Below are 17,231 nucleotides of genomic sequence, written 5' to 3'. Positions count from 1 at the left end.
GCTCGCCTGGACGACGACTGAAATCTTTTCGCATATCTCACAGCTCACTCAGGGATAGGGATTGGGTGGTTTCCATCTCGTTTATGAGTTCTTCCTCTTCCTCCTCCTCTCCTTTTGATGGCCCTGCTTTTCCATTATCCCTTTCTAGATGAGCTGACTTTCGCTTCCAATATTTCTTCTTCTGTATAGGGGCGACCGATACCAGCACGGGTTGTTTCTCTGATTCAGCCGCAGTGACTGTCGCCAGGGTTTGAGTAGCCGCAGTGCCTGTCGAGGGGGTTGGAGTAACTGCCGTGCCTGATGCCTGTCATTAAGATTGGAAAAGACGTCTAAGATCATCGAGTCCAGCTGTCAACCCAACACTAAACCATGTCCCACTAAACCATGTCCCTAAGCGCCACATCTACATGTCTTTTAAATACTTCCAGGGATGGTGACTCCACCACTTCCCTGGGCAGCCTTTTCCAATGCTTGACCACTCTTTCAGTAAAACAGTGTTACACAGTGCAGCAAAATTATAACCTTGACCCAGCTCCGAACGGTGATAAACAGCACAACAGGGAACATATACTGCAAGCAAGGTATTACATAACCCAACATTGAAAGCCAGCCCAACAACTTCGAGAGCCAATAAATCAACATTGTGACTAGCGACTATTAAACCAATATAATGAATGCTTATAACGAATTTGCCTTAACACGCTTTGGTCAGATCTGTTGTTATCTCAACCCTTCGTGCCCCACGTTGGGCGCCAAAAAGGACTGTGGTGGTTTAGCCCAGCAGGCAACCAAACACCACACAGCTGCTCGCTCACTCCTCCCCCCGCAGTGGGATGGGGGAGAGAATCAGAAAAAAAGTAAAATTCGTGGACTGAGATAAAGACAGTTTAATAGAACAGAAAAGGAAGGGAAAATAATAATAATACTAATAATAATGGCAGAATATACAAAAATGAGTGATGCACAATGCAATTGCTCACCACCCGCTGACCGATGCCCAGCCCGTCCCCGAGCAGCGATCCCCCTCCCCCACCAACCCCCAGTTTATGTACTGAGCATGATGTCATATGGTATGGAATACCCCATTGGTCAGTTGGGTTAGCTGTCCTGACTATGCTCCCTCCCAGTTTCTTGTGCACCTGGCAGAGCATGGGATACTAAATCCAAAACACAGCGCTATACCAGCTACTAGGAAGAAAATTAACTCTATCCCTGCCGAAACTAGGACAGTTGTAAATTTTTGCTAATTTTTTTCTATAAGAGTAACCATGTCTGGTACTGTAACTGCAAGTGGGGGGGTGACTTTATTCAGTTCTCTATAATCTACAGTCATTCTCCAAGTGCCATCTGGTTTTTGAACAGGCCAAATAGGATTATTAAAAGCAGTCATGGTTTCCTTAACGATTCCCACTTTTTGAAGTGCCTGAATGGTTTGAGTAATTTCCTCCTCCTGCCCTGGAATATGATATTGTTTTACAGTTACCACCTTGGTAGGCACGGGCAGCACAACGGGATCCCACTTCGGGAATCCATGCAAGACAGTTATAGATCGAATAGCAAATCCCACTTGCGAAGTCCCAAAGCAGAAGCGACCATTTAAAGTTTCAACTGTTCGTCCTGCAAACACTTCAATACCCAGAATATATTCTTTAATTGGGGCAATTAACACCATTGTGGTAAATGGAGTGGCATTTCCTATTGTTAAGGTAACCTTAGCTCGGAGGGCAGGGGTCGGATTTCCCCCTAATCCACAGATCTGTGATGTGGCTTCTTTATTATTAATATTACTATGTAATACAGTAACTTCAGCTCCAGTATCCACCAGAGCTAACACACGTAAAATCCCCCCAGACCGCCACTTTATAGTTAAAGGAACATAGGGGTGTCGGTCCCCCTCACGCTAAGAGGCTACAGTGGTGGCAATTTTGGGGGACCTGCCAAACCTTCATTTCTGCTGTTTTGGCATTTGCCAGGTAGTGCCTTGCCTTGAGGTGGCAGGCAGGGGTGGACGGTGGGCGCGAAGTTGGTGGTGGGGCCAGGGGCGGTCGGCTTTTCTGCGTAGGTGCTAACTTTTGCCATCAGCGAAACATTTCTGATGTTGTGATCCCATCTATTTCTGATCGTGGGATACCGGCTTGTACAAGATCATTCCACATTTGTTTCCTCGTCACCCGTGATGTAACTCCTTTCGGTTTTGCCGGCTTTCCTTTATTCACCACCCGCACAGATGGTCCTGAAGTTACAACCCCAATTTCCCTCAAGGTATTTGCTAGGGTGCCTACATTACCCATAGCATTTGTGACTGCTGGTATAATCAAGGGTTTTAGTGAGGCAGGTGCTTCTCTAAAAAACTGCATTTTGATACTTCTTGTTACTGCTACCCTGTCCGGATTGAATCCTGTAATCGACGCATGAGCCACTGCTGTTATCAAAATGTTCCCAGGCACAGCAGAGTAAGATGATCAGCAGTACAGCAGTACAGCAAGCAGCGACAACAAAAAGCAGCCACTAACGAGCACTAGACTCTAATACACAGTAAGGCAAGAAAGCCCCATGGCAAGCACAGAAGCCTGTCGATTAATAGCTAAACAGCAATAACAACTATAAATTCGATCTAGCACATTCCAATCAAATCTGTCGCTATCTTGAACCCTTCATGCCCCACGTTGGGTGCCAAAAAGGACTGTCGTGGTTTAACCCTGGCCGGCAACTAAGCACCATGCAACCGCTCGCTCCCCCCCCTGTTTATTAGCAATACGTGCTACCAACTGTTCTACAGTATCTTGCAGCCCATGGCACCGCTCTGCTTGAGTAGTAATTGCTTCTTGCGCGATCGCCTTTGCATCTTGTAAAGTCCTGACTTCTTTTTCCAATTCTCTCATTTTACTCCGTAATGCAACAACTTCACGGTCAAGAGCTCTAAGACTGGTAACTAATAACCATCCCAATCTCCCTGCTAACTTGCGAGAAGAATCCGATGCCGCTTTCCATGACAATCCCCGCATAGCCGTTTCAATTGTCTGTGGGGTAACCACTGTCCTGTCATCTATTTCAGGCCATGCTTCCGGCGGAGCCCATGTAGCCAGAAAAGTGGCCACGGGGGTCCAGCGCTCAGTACTGGGCCATCCCAGAATACGGGGAGTCACCGTCATGGTCTCCCCAGTCCACGACTTTTTTGCCAGCCATGGCATGGCTGTTCCTGGATCTTGCCGACTACGCCAAACGTGTGAGCCGGCACAGGCAGGATGCAGGAACAACCACAAAACCACGGATGAAATGCAAAGAGTAAATTTATTCTCGTTACCTCACCAACCAGGGGGATCCCCGAAGCAGCACCCAGGCAGAGAGGCACACAAGCGGGGACGCAGGCACCGCAGAGCTCAGTCCATGCTAGAGGATCGCCGAACCTGCTGGTTTTGCCTGTTTACCAGGGATTCACGCAGGCGGAGTTTACCACTGTGCTTTGATCTTTCCCACAGCAGGGCAGGAATCCCAAGCATGTTCAATAGGGTGCCTCTAAGTCTATCACAGGCCTATGTTATCTAAACACAGATGTTCTACTTGTCCAACACACAAGGCTAAACAACAATTAGAATGATATATGTGTTTTTTGACACCCCAGCTGCAAGTCACTTGAGCGTGTTTACAATCCTCCTCGCCAATCTTCCCTTATTTTCCTACAGGTGGTTAACCTCTTGGCTCCCAGACTTAAGTATAGGACTGTGAACTAAAAGGATTTTGGCTGTTGTATTCGGTATCTTATTTTGCTTTGTAATTATATATGTGTATTTGCAGTGTTGTATTACCTTATGCACTCAACTTACTACTAAAATAATAGATAATATAATGTGACCCTGATGGTCAAAAGAAAAGGAGGGACTGTTATGAAAATTCCCTTCCCTAACTATTCTATCAACCAGTCTTTATAGTATGAAAGTGTATTAACTTTGTTAATATATATATTGGTTCACATTATACACTGTAATGTAATGAGGTAGTGGAATTTTACTGGAGACTTTGGTATTGTTCATGCTTAAGTAAAACAAGCTAAAGGACAGCCCAGCCCTGGAAATAAGGACTTTGCTTCTTGGAAGCTTAGAGCTGTCCATGAAGGATAAAGGATACCCCTGGACAATCAAGATAACGCCAGCAATCCTAGCCCCTCTAACACGTCTTTGAAACCCTCCCAGCGTCATCTGGCATCATAACTAAGTAACTATAGCAAGACTGACTCCAGGGACATCTGGATCAATAGACAAGCAGCAAGAACGCTGCAAAAATATAGTTGCTTTGCAAAATTTTACTATGATTAGTAATGGGTAGTGTGTGCGTTAGTGATTAGTCAAATCATGTTGTACCTGAACGTTTGAAGGGTATAAGAACCCTGCATAAAACCACATTTGAGGTGCCCCAATTTGGCTGGGACACCTCATGCGCATGAATAAATATTTACCTCTCTCCTCAGTCGGCACGGGCAAGTTGCGAATTTTCATGACAAGGGCATTGGGGCTCCCATCCCTCCCCACAGGCACAGCAAGGCACTGGAGCCCCCACACCAGCCCCTCACCCTGGCCTACATCACGGGTGGGCAGGGAAGGTCTGTCTACGAGCTGCAGGCGCTGCAGGCCTTCATGGCTGCCTCTCCCACTAAATGAAGGAGCATCTAATTACCCCCGTCAATTCAGCAGTAAACCGATCTATTTCTGAGGAGGAAACACCCACTTTTTTTCTCCAGACCGGGCAGTTTTTGCATCCCTCTACAAGGGATGGGTTTATTGCCCGGAGCTGCTGAGCAGATCCACACATGGCCGGCCGTGAGGGTTTTCATCCTGCAGCCCTACGGGGTTTTGCTGCTCTCCATGGAAGCGCCCCTCCCCCAGTACCGTGCGCCCCCGCTGTCCCCTCACCCCTGCGACATCCCTCCCCGCCGGTGCACGCTCCGCTGTAGCGCTGCTCCGCCCTTTCTTTTATTCTAGAGAAAGGAAAATAAGGCACGGGCTGGGGAAAAGGAAACCCCCTACCTGGTCCCCACACACCACAGCTAACCAAAACCTACCTCCCCGCTGCGTTCTGCCAGCCCACCCGCGCTATAGCGGAGGGCGGTGCGGGGGGGGCTCGCCCGCCCCCCTAGCGGACAGCTACCGCATCGCCACCGCCCGCCAGCACCGCCCCGCTCTCAGCGTAGCTGAGCGGCGGCGTAGTCCCACCCCCCGCCCTGCTCCGAGTGGCTGGCGGCGCTCAGGCGTGTTTCTCATTGGGCCTGGCGGCGGCCGGGATATGTTTGGTAGGTTCCGCTGTGCCCGGGTGCAGGGCTGGCGGTGGAGGCTAGTCGCTGTGGGGATTGGTCTGTCATGGAGGAGCTGGACGGAGTGCGAGAGGTGGCGGGCGCTTCCGTGTGAGGGTGGCTTCGGCGGGAGAGAGCCGGTGGCGTCCTGGGAAGGTAGCCCGCACCCTTGGGTCCTTCCTCACCGATATGTTCTCTGTGGGCGACGGCGGTGGTGCTGCTGCCTCTCCGGCTCCGGGCAGGCGGTGGAGGCCGCCCTGTCGCAGCGATCGTGTGGGGAGCGGCTCTGAGGGAGCTGGGAAGGGGTTTTTGGGGACCCTGGGGTGGTATGGGGGGGTTGCCCAGAGGTGGGGGGCGGGTGGTTGTTGGACTAGGGGTGGAAAAGAGGGGGGCGATCTGAAGGGAGGCATCGGGGGTAATCCTGGGGGGGTAGGCGGCTTTGGGGTGGGAGGCAAATATAGCGTGGTCTTGAAGGAGGAGATTTGTAGGTCGGGGGGGGCCTCTGGGCAGGCTGAGGGTGGTTGTGGTGGAAGGGCAAGTTCAGGGTTTCGGTAGTGTCTGATACTAAATCAAACGACTGTGGCAAGGACATGTTTTGTCTTTCCGGTCAGGCTCTGAATTTGCTCCCTTGCCAGTAGGGTGGAGGTAGCACGGGGGCGCGTGTGCCTGTGAGCATGGGGCTCCGCAGAGGACCTGAGGGGATGGGGGGGGCCTAATGGTTCTTTGCTTAGGCTGTGCTTAAAAGCAGAAGTTGATACAAGTGTACGGTTTGTTATGTTCTGAGGGGAAAGTGTTTTCCTGCAAATGGTATGGATAACGCACTGCTAGGATCAGGCTTCCTGCTCAACATCTTTCCTTAAGGGGCACTGTGCAGTCCAGGGAAGTCCCATGGAAAGGGACTTCCATGTTGGTGCACCACAACCAGTGGTTTGTTTGAGTATAGCTGTAGAAAAATGTAATTGTATATACTTATTTGAGAAGTAGAAGGTAAAAACATTCAGAATTCTTTTCTTTTGCAGAGTTATCAAGTGCAGCCTGTGCTTTGTCGGGACCTCGTTCAGAGTCTCCATGTTGTCCCATCTGCCTGATCTGAGGAAAAAGTTGGGCTGTGTGTTTCTAATAAGCTTTTGTTTGTGACTGAAAAAGGCAGGTGTGTATCCCTCAAGAAACAGAGGTACAGACTAAATGGATCTAAAGACAGCAGTGTTCAATGCAGCTCGTGATGGCAAGCTGCGGCTCCTTTCCAAGTTACTGGCAAGCAAAACCAGAGAAGAGGTGGCCTTACTAATGTCAGAAAAAACCAATGGTGCCACACCACTTTTGATGGCAGCCCGTTATGGGCACGTTGACATGGTGGAATACTTGTTGGACTATTGCTCTGCTTCTATAGAAATTGGTGGTTCGGTTAATTTTGATGGTGAGACTATTGAGGGAGCTCCGCCATTATGGGCAGCATCAGCTGCTGGCCACTTGAAGGTGGTTCAGTGTCTGTTAGATCATGGTGCATCTGTCAACAACACAACTCTAACAAATTCAACTCCACTTAGAGCTGCCTGTTTTGATGGTCACCTGGAAATAGTAAAATATCTTGTGGAGCACAAAGCGGACTTGGAAGTATCAAACCGTCATGGGCATACATGCTTGATGATCTCATGTTACAAAGGCCACAAAGAAATTGCTCAGTATTTACTTGAAAAAGGAGCTGACGTTAACAGAAAAAGTGTTAAAGGTAAGTTCATCGTTTCATTTTTCCTTGTAGTAAATTGGGGTGAAGTTACTCATGTGTTCTTTAGGAGACTGACATCCAAAAATATTCCTCTAGTCTCATAATGTGAATGTCTTTTCCAGTAAGAGATGAAGTGTATTTAGCTATGTTTTTACAAGTTTTTTTCAGCATACTCATTTAATACTGGCTATAAAATGTAATTCAAAATTGGTACATTTTAATCTAAAGACTTTGCATTTATGCATGTGCAAAAAGCTAATTGACTTTTGCTGAGAACTCCTATTTGTAGCAGGTTTGTGTAGTAATAAATATATGAGCATATATTGTGTAAAATTTAGGATGTTTTTCATACTGTTTCTTAACAAACCAGATATGCTGTACATAAAATTTGCCTGTGCCACTAAGACTAGAATAGGGAAAGATGCATAAAGGAGAAGAATTCTTTTCTACGTTGGAAATGAATAATCACTTTGCTCTTTACTCCTCCTCTCCCTCAAATTCTTGAGTCCTTTTGGACTTTTTTTCAATGGTAGTAAACAAAAATGTATTTTAGACTTAAGGAAATGAAGCTTCATGTGACTGTGATCACAACAGAAAGACTTCCAGTGGTGCATAGATCATGAAGAACATCTGTTTGCCTCTGCTTACAATTATCCTGACACATTGTTCAAAGTGAAGACTTTTTGCTGTGATCATAATTATGTGGACCTCTTATTCTAATTGCTGGCTTTTGTTACATCTCAAACTTGTATGTGAATATGATATTGGCCTAAAAAGCATATTGATTATTGCAGGTTATGGTTAACTTTTTAGCTCATTGAGCCAGGATTGTATCTCAGCAGCTTTTTTTTTTTTATATATATGTTTATTAGTAATAAACCTGCTAATAAATCTTTCTGTAGCGTAATACTTCAGTTGCCCTTTTCTGGATAATTAAAATTTTAACAGTATAATATACTTCAAGTATATTTTGACAGAAAAACCTGTAGTGCCTAGCTTACTGCACAATATTGTTAAATGCCAAATATGAGAGTAATCTCTTTGAAAAAGCTGTTCATTTAAATATGCCTTTTTTCTGCAAGTCATGGAGTTACGTGGGTTTAATATAAAGAAAGCTAAACTAAAAATTTGTCATAGAGGTGGGCAGAGCAAAATAAATCTTTATTTGTAAGGATTTAAGGTTGCCTATGAATCATGGACTTGTGATAGGATAAAAATGTCATGTTTCCAGACTGGGTTCTTGGAATAACAAGCTAAATACAAAATATACATTATTTTTAGTTTAAAAGTCATCCCTTTATATGGTAGGTATGAACAGAGCAGAGCTGCTAAATATCTGATTTAACAGGAAAAAAATAAATCTGTGGATCTCTTATTCCTAATTTTTGTGTCAGTGGAGTAGGCTTTAATTTACTCATCCTTATTATTCACTTTACTAGTGCATTAATTTTATTTTTATTTATTGTTTAAATGACTGAATGGCAGCTGTGCACTTCTGAGGATTTTCTCACTGCTCTCAGTTTTTTTATTATCTTAATTCCTTCCTCTCTCTGCTTCCTTCAGTTTGTGTGACTTACAACTTAGGCACATGAGCAAAACTTCCTAAGGTATTAACTGATCCTTATTTTTTAATAATAATAATAATGATGATAATAAAAAAAGTTGGATTGGATATATTTTAGCTCATAAAAATTCATTTTATCTTTTGGACTACAGTGTGTACAAATGCATGTGTGTATGTATATCTATTGGTCAAGTATGGACTGTCTTTTTGTGTTTGGAAACAAATGCTCCTCTCTGATATGACATGAGCATACTTTTTTGGCATCATGAAGCAGTCTGGTCTCTGAAGTTATCAAATAAGCAGTGACAAACTAAAGGAGGAGAGAAAGAAAGTGCTATAAACCCTGAAAGTCAGCTGTGGAAAGGCAGAAGAACTGAGCAAAACTGGTAGCCTTAAATATTACAACAGTATGGGTGTTGCAATGGCTGAGGCTCAACAACTAACCTTCTGAACTTTGTTTTGCAAGAATGCTCACTAGCTATTAATTTCAAAATGAATGTTTCCAATAGGATTCATTCTACATTGTCATATTCCACCTCAAAGACTCTGTCTGTTACTTTCAGTTTCTACTCCTCCCTGTTGTCTAACAACTCTCTTGACAGAGAGTAGGAGTACTTGTGGTAGGGAGATGAAGAGAACTTAGAGTGCTTTGCTCAAGTAGTTAAAGTTGTTGCTATCCTTGTATCTAAACTAGACCCCTTTCTGGGCCATTCATGGAGAAGCCTACTGCTCTGTGAAAGATGCAAAAGCTTTAGCTACTGTCAATTTTGCTACATTTTAAAATATAAAGCTTCTTATAAGAACAAAACTAAGGTAATTTTACTATGTTTAGAAAAATGCTGTTATGGGAGATTACTAGAGGTTCTTTTCCAGGTGTTCTTGAAACCAGCGAAAGAGTGAGAGGGTAAAATTACTCGAACTATCCCTTAGGCTTTTCCAGTAGATTTTCTTATTGTAAGATAGGACTTTATTCGCATTTAAAAAATGGGGAGAATTCTAGAGCTGGGGAAAAATGTGAAAATATGTTTTCAAGTGTGGACAGTTCCAGGGAAAAATCCAAATACTTGGAGATGACAAAATAGGTAAGTTCACAGAGATCTAAAAGCCAGGATGACAATTGAGGCAGGGGTATAAAAGAGTAGTTTAAAAACATGCAATTAAGTCCTGCTTCTAAAATACAGATGTAATCCAGCAACTGTGTTTTGGACTACTAAAATTCAGAATGCAGATGTTTTGGAAGGAGAGTTGTGGAAGTGCAAAAGTACAGCTAGGATATGATTTCTGAGTCTGATTCAGGTAGGATGCTACATGGAGGTAAAGCATAGGTCTAGCACCATCTAACAGGAGATAATGGTGAAGAAGGAGGTAACAAGATGTTTGGGGTTAGACAAGTGCTATACTGCAAAAGATGGCCAATAGTTTTGAATTTAAAATATGAACATTTAGTTGTCTTTGTTCTTGCCACTATTTTACAAATCTGTCTTTTACAGTTTCCCCAAACTTTTATGAAGAACATATGAGCCACAGAAATGGAAACAAAGGATTTTCTTGTCACATGAACAGTGCAAGTGAGGAAAAAAGTGATAAACAGGATAAGAAAACTATTCTTTTTTTTCTTTTAGAATTGTGGAAAATAGCAAAGATACCTGTAGACTTAAAGACTTTTTTAGAAAAGGAGAAAGTAGCTAAAGCAATGCTTCCAATGTGAGTCAATTCGGCATTGTCTTCCTAATTCAGAGGCTTTTCCAGTACATTACTCCTGGTTTGAGAAGCTGCAGGTTGAAACTAACAGGGCTTGATATATTTCACTGGTATGAAACAGAGGTCTTAAACAGCAAATTAGTTTGTTTTTTTAAAATTTTTTTTAAAAAAAAAGCTTTTTTGTTTTGCTCTTAAAATAAGGAATAGTATGGATAATACAGTAGTAGCAGAAACCTGAGTTTTTTCATGAGGAGGAAGAACCCTAGAACTAAACTCTGAATGAGGTACAGACCACCTACCTGTGTGCTTGGATCAGGAGGAACATTCTGCATTTTGGCTGCGTGCGGTTTTCTATTCTGCTGCATTGTGAAGCCTGCCAATGATCTGTAGTTAAAGGATAGTGCTCCCTTACAGTGTTAATAGACTTCTGGAGTCTTGATCAGTGTTTTGCTGATGTGTTTCTGTGCAGTCTTCTTTTGGCTAGTCAGTGTTTGTGTGGTGGGTGGGGGTGGGGGAGATGCTTGCTCTTGTAATTCAAGTGATAGCAGTCTTTGCTGGGCCTCGAAATTATGGATTTGGGCTTTGCTGGTGATCTACCTGGGGCTGTGTTTGTTGGAATTGGATTTTCTATTTAAAATTCATTTAATTTCCACAATAGAGATATTTCGCATGCAAACATCTTTTAAAGGGATGTTACACCTCTAGTCTAACTCCAGACAGAATACTTGGATCTTGCACTTTGAGAAATTGCACTGCATGTTTTGATACTTTGCATTATGCTTTATCCCTTCTCCATCAGACCTGCTCTAATAATGGAGGTTCATTCCCTTCCTTTCTGCAATTAAGAAGTTAAACCATAGATAAAGTACACAAGCTCTGATAGCCAGAATGGTGTGTACATAATGGCGCAGGGAATAAGGACTCTTTTTTCTAAAAATAATTACTTGAAAGGCAGATTGTTTTCTGAATGTGGCTTGTAACTCTTTCCATTGCTGAGTTGCTTGGAATGTGGTCTCTTTCTCATCAAGATGATATTCCTGGGTTTCACTGATGGTCTTTACTACCTCTGTCTCCTTTCAGTTGTTAACAGACACATCTGCTAGCCAAAAGACTAATTTTTCCCCCTTCTAAGTATTAGAAAATTTAAGAACTGCTGGATTAGGCATTCATTTAGGTATCTCTTGAGATCTGCACAGGAACGTTTGGTTGGAAACCCTATTTTTTGTTGTCTATCATACTCCATACTGCCATAAAAGTTAGAGGGAATCATGTATTTTGAAAATGCAAAATAATGCTATGGTTTGAAGTCTTGTTGTTCTTAAATACCATTAGCTGTGGTGCAGTATTTGATTATAATGGCTTTGTAAAATAATGTGGAGGATGAGGCTTGTTCAGTTTACTTGCTCATTTTGGAAAGTTTAGAAGTATACAGACCTCAGTCTTTATGAGTACCTTATCAAGGTTATACATATAGTAATACTATATAAAGGACTAGCACTATTTCAGTGTTGTCATTTATGTGGGAGACTGAAAAGCATAATACTCAAACCTGCGGGGGGGGGGGGGGAAGAGGAATTTTTTTACAGACTTGGCAGACCCAGAAGTAGGGGGATTATATGGATGCACACTCTTTGCTATATGACCAGTGTGGTTTAGTATACATGAAAAATAATTAATCTTCCCTTGCAGTAAACATCAAGGAATCTGACAGATTTGTTCTCTTCTGAGTTTTTTGTCTTGTCTGCTTGCCAAGATTCATTTTGGAAAAAACAAGCGAAAATTTAAAAAAAAAAAAAAATAATATTCCACACACACTTTTTTCCCTTGTGAATAAAGGCCTTGTTCTAAAAGTGTTCTGTGTCTGTTTTGTTTGGTTTGTTTTTTTTTTCCTTTTTTGGATGATATTACATAATGCTCTACACTGCAGTTTGTAGATATTTTGTGTGTGATGCTATGTGAAACTGAACTTCAGTACTAATTGTTACCGTAAGTCGGTGAAATAAGAACTCTCTAAGACTAGTTTTTGGAGTTTTAGAAAGCAGGCATTCTTTAATGCGGCACCGGGCGCACAGGGGATCGCTCCACCTAGTGTGCGCACCAAATTACTCAACCATAGAAGTTATATACAATTAGAGTATACATATTCATTACATTTCTGAGAAATAATCTAAATATTCATGTTATTTCCCGGAATTCATTAACATATGCAGAAGTCTTTGATGCATGCGCCCTTGTGTTCATTGGTGGTCTTTCAGGGTCCTCTGGTGGTTGTCCATAGTTTTCCTCACAGTGTCCTTTAGCTGAACTCGGTCTTTATGCATGCTCAGTTTTAACCCTTGGCTTAATTAGCACAATTCTCATTAGCACAAACTAGCTTAGGCTGGCACAACCCCCTTATCTATTCTACTCAAGATACAAGGTTAGCTTCCTCATCTATTTTATGCAGAATACAAAGTTTCAAGGCCTTTTTATCTACTGAATGTCTGGCCTGTCTATTCATAAAGCATTCCTAACCCATCTGCATCATTTCAACCAAAGAATCATATGTCTCTTCACTGTGCCTTTGTAATTGGTATCAGAATGTCTATGAATAAAATAATGAAAGAAGGTACAGTTTAAAGGAATAAATTATTGAATTTCAGATGCAAAAAATAGTTCCTGTTGAAATTATAAACATTTTCCCTTATAGACATTTTTTTTCTTTTTTTTTTTTTTTGGATAATTGTGCTTGTGCTTCTCCTGCAGACTTGGAATACTCCTCCAGTCTGTCTACTTTTCCAGGAATCTGGGAAGGGGGATGTAAGAAGGGAGGAATGCAAGAAAGGGTAAAGGTTCTTGCAGTTCTCTGTGGAAGTAGAGCAGCTTATTCTCTCTTAGAAGTGGTGTGGATTTGTTTATTCAGGCTGTTGAGAGTCAAGTATTTTCTACATGTCAGTCTTTGGCCTGTGTAAAATAAAGTTAATATTTTAATGCAGTTTAGGTATAGCTCCCTTGTCATCTGATAAGAGGTCACAGAGCAGGGTCTATGGGGAGTTCATTTCTAGCTATCCAGGTGGCTTGAAGTGTAAGTTGGAATATTCTCTTGGAAATGCTTAAACAGCTTTTTCAGTTTGGATGTTTTGAACCTCTTGGGAAATGGGCACTGAAAGACCCATTCTGCAGTGCTCCACTACCTTGTGTGGAGCTCAGGTTGAAGATCTCTTCCTAGCTGAGGGCTTTATGATGATACATGAAATGAATCTAACTTAATTTTTTCAGTGTCTATACTATAAAAAAAACACTATCTTCTTTCTTAAACTGTCAGCAAAGATGCCAAGAACTAACAAGACGTGAAAGCTGAACTAAGAGTTTTAGATGATACAGTGGTATCAATTTAGGGTTTTTTTTCTTATTATTTTTTAAAGCCAAGTTAGTTGAACTTATGTGTTCAGTTTGTGTCCATGGGGAAGTTGTGCTGGTTAAAATCACTCAGATTCTAAACCAGTTTTCTACCATTGCAAAATAGGCCTTCTCTAGATAGCTGTCTTACTTGACTTTGTCCGGAACATGACTGAAGCATGCTAACAAGACTGTATACAAAATCTTACTTTGATGTTTCTTTGTAGGCCCGACTTTGTAGAAATTAGGGAGTCGTAGGTTAAATTGGATTGATACAGCCTAGTGTAAACCAAAGATTTGAATGAGCTCCTTAAGTCACTGTAATTGCATTAGAATCATAGAATCATTTAGGTTGGAAAAGACCTTTAAGATCATAGAGTCCAACTGTAAACCTAACACTGCCAAGTCCACTACTAAACCATGTCCCTAAGTGCCGCATCTACACATCTTTTAAACATTGTTGAAATAAATTTTAAATATTGTTTGGAAAAAAACCAACAAAGGTGGAAACTCTTTAGGATAAGGTTGTTTTATTCTGTGAATCAGTTGAAGCTTACCCAGAATGAGTCACTTCTTTAATTGAAATAAATGTTTATACTGGGATTTGTATCCAGTTAGCTAAATCACAGTGAAATCACACCTTGTGACTAAATGAGAGTCAGTCTTTTCAGACTGTTTGAGATGGAAATGCAGGCTTTTTTGTACACTGCAATAAATGCATTCCAGAATTCTCTGCAAGCATGTGTGTTTCTGGATAGTGCTGAATTACTGGTGAATACTTTGAACTTAAGTGATATGTTCTGTTCTTTAGGGTTTTTTTTGTTGTTTTTGACAAGTTCAGGGAAATGATGGAAGAAGTTGAAAATGCAATCTGTGCTTTTAAAGAGGAACAGAGACTTTTTTTTAGCTGAAGCATGTATAGACATACAAAGTGCTTTCATAGGACTTAAAGTAGTCAGATAATGAAAACTTAACGTTAATCATGTAAACTATTCTCTTGATTTTTCTCTTTTGCTGTGGTATGTAAATCAGAACTCAAACCATCAAGATTAGAATCATGATAAACAGCCTTTGTGACAGGCTGTTTATATAGCTGCTGCAGTGATCCAATGCCTAGGAACCAGAGGAATGCATGTGTACCCTGAAGGGGAAGAAGTAGTGGTAGAAGTTACCACTCTTCCCATCAAAGGTTAATCATAAAAGTCACATAACAGAAATGTCCTTTCTCTAACATAAGAGATCCCAGGATAAACCTTCTGTGGTCATCACTTGGAGCTCTGTTACACATCATAAGGACTTTCTGATCTACACTTAAGTAATGTGACTTTTTTCAAGGTAAAGTTTTAACTCCTGATGTAAATGTGGAGCCTTTTGACTTGGGAAAAGGGTCACGTTTATTTAGTTCTGTTGTCAAATAAGACAAGTTTTCCCAGGTTTTTTTGTTCTGCTTTCAACAGTCATACAGCAATTGATAAAATTTTTATTACTTTTTGTTGTATATTAAGCTCTTTCAGAAAGTGATTAAATATGCTTAACTCTGAAAGTGAATGCTAGGTGGTACCATTTCATAACTGCATTTATATGTGATGCTTCAACTGACTATGCAGGTGCTGAACTTGTCACTTCATCAATTTTTTACAAGGGACATCAGTATCCTTTTAATTAGGGTATGTTTCTGGAATTCACTTAATTTTTAAAGTTATTTCTCATTCTGACTAGCTGTTTGCAATTCAAGAAAGTAGGGAAGAGTTGATTAGCACTACTAAGCTATTACATGAGATAAGAAGTACAAGCAGCCTGCAATAAAAGAGTAAAACCAACTTCACCAAAAGTGAGATGATGTGCATAAACTGAAAGATGAAAGATGGGTCTTTTTCATTAAATAAATATTTCCCCTTTAGATTTGAACTTGTATGTACGCAGGAAGCTTAAAAAAAAAAAAAAAAGAGAGAGGTGTGACATCAATGTGTCAGGATCATCTGGTTAGAAATGAGCTTTTTTCACTTCCCATTTAGGATTTCAGATGAGCATTCTGTTTTTAAATTCAAGAATTGCAGCTATAACTTTAGCAATTCACTTCTAATCCTGAACCTCTAGGAAGCATTTATTGCATGCACGTTAACAAAGTTCTTTTATTTGGAGAAGGAGATAAAGCTTCCCTTTGGAGATTATGTGGTAGTGAGGACACTGAAGAGTCATGTTGTTCTTTGCGGACCTGAGACTGTGTTTCTCCTAGGAGCCAGTGTGTAAACTCTGGGATTAAAGACCAGAAGTCACTTAAATAAATAGACAAAATAAGTTTTAAATCAATTATAGCAATACAGTTAAAAATCCAGCATTTGGAAATTACTGATGATGAGATTTGGTTGATAACAATTCAGTAGTACAAGAAAAGTTTTAAAACATTACACAAAAATTGAGCAGCTAAAGGGAATAATAGATTCTGATTTCATTCAAGTACTTTATTTTTAATCACACTTTTTAATGGTAGCTGTCATAAAATAATGAAAAGAAGGTACAGTTTAAAGGAATAAATTATTGAATTTCAGATGCGAAAAATGGTTCCCGTTGAAATTAAATGATTCACAACATTTTATACATTATTGCCACTTTGTATTATTAATCTTGATAATATGAGTTATCATTAAGTACTTTTGTGACCAAGGGAACAATTATTCCATTACAGAACATGGAACAACTTGTTGAGGTTAACAGTTCTTTGCAATTTTTACTTAATTTATTTTTAAAAGGAAGGCATACCTTTAATTTTCATTTGTCATGTATACTAAGTGTAGAGATGTAAAACAGTTTTCTTTTGCACTGCCTATATTTGTATGTATGTATCAATAAAGCAGTAAAGCTGCTAGAGGACTTATTTCCTTCAAGTGCTCTGCTTAAAAAAAAATTTTTAAAAATTCAGTGTTTTATGAACAACTTCACTTCATGAAGGTGATTAATTTCATCTGTGAGGCTGCAAAAATATATACATGTGGTTTATTTTAAACATATGAAGAAAAAATTATTTCATTTGAAGGATTGAACTGTGTAAAGTTCAGCAGCTGAGTGTGTATTTTCAGAAAGAGATCTTTGGTATGATGTCACACTACTATCATATTTTAAAAATCAAATTTTAAATTTAAAAAGTTTTGCTATCCAGAAATTCGATTAAGTATTTTGCAAATTTTAGGAAGTGGATGTAGTTAATATTGGTTGCAAATCAAGCCAAATCACTTTGTGTCACTGCTTTACTTTCTTTCCTCCCCATGTCACAAGCTACCAGCCTATTTTGAGAATAATTTGCTTCTGACATAGAAAGACACAACCTCCTTTATAAATTTGAATCTTCCTAGATGAGCTGCTTTTTTTTTTTTTTTGTAAGACTGGATAGTTAGGGAATTGTGTAATGTTCATACTACCTCTGTTAAAGTAGGACTATAATGAAAGAATGAAACTATGACATCAGTTTAACATATTTTTTTTCCCTAATGTGTCTTTGTGAGATTTGGATTATTCCATGTTGTTCTTGTTTTTAATTAGAGAACGTTATTAGGTAGTACGAATAGTAGAGTTTTATATAG

General features: G+C 40.6%; 1 protein-coding gene across 2 annotated transcripts in view; it reads left to right on the top strand.

The window, feature by feature from the left end:
* Positions 1 to 5,220: 5,220 nt before the first annotated feature.
* LOC142075089 (protein fem-1 homolog C-like) overlaps positions 5,221 to 17,231 on the top strand; it is a 45,558-nt gene continuing 33,547 nt past the window's right edge. Inside the window, exons 1-2 of one of the 2 annotated variants that reach the window (XM_075136096.1) lie at positions 5,221 to 5,284; positions 6,304 to 7,013. In XM_075136096.1, the coding sequence (XP_074992197.1) occupies positions 6,470 to 7,013 (544 nt within the window). In that variant the 5' untranslated portion in view covers positions 5,221 to 5,284; positions 6,304 to 6,469. The other variant, XM_075136095.1, reaches the window with a different exon arrangement.

The sequence above is a fragment of the Calonectris borealis genome, chromosome W (genome assembly GCF_964195595.1).
Source record: "Calonectris borealis chromosome W, bCalBor7.hap1.2, whole genome shotgun sequence".
Taxonomy (NCBI): domain Eukaryota; kingdom Metazoa; phylum Chordata; class Aves; order Procellariiformes; family Procellariidae; genus Calonectris; species Calonectris borealis.
The sequence above is the reverse complement of the archived record's forward strand: the minus strand, read 5'-3'. Positions and strand labels throughout refer to the sequence as shown.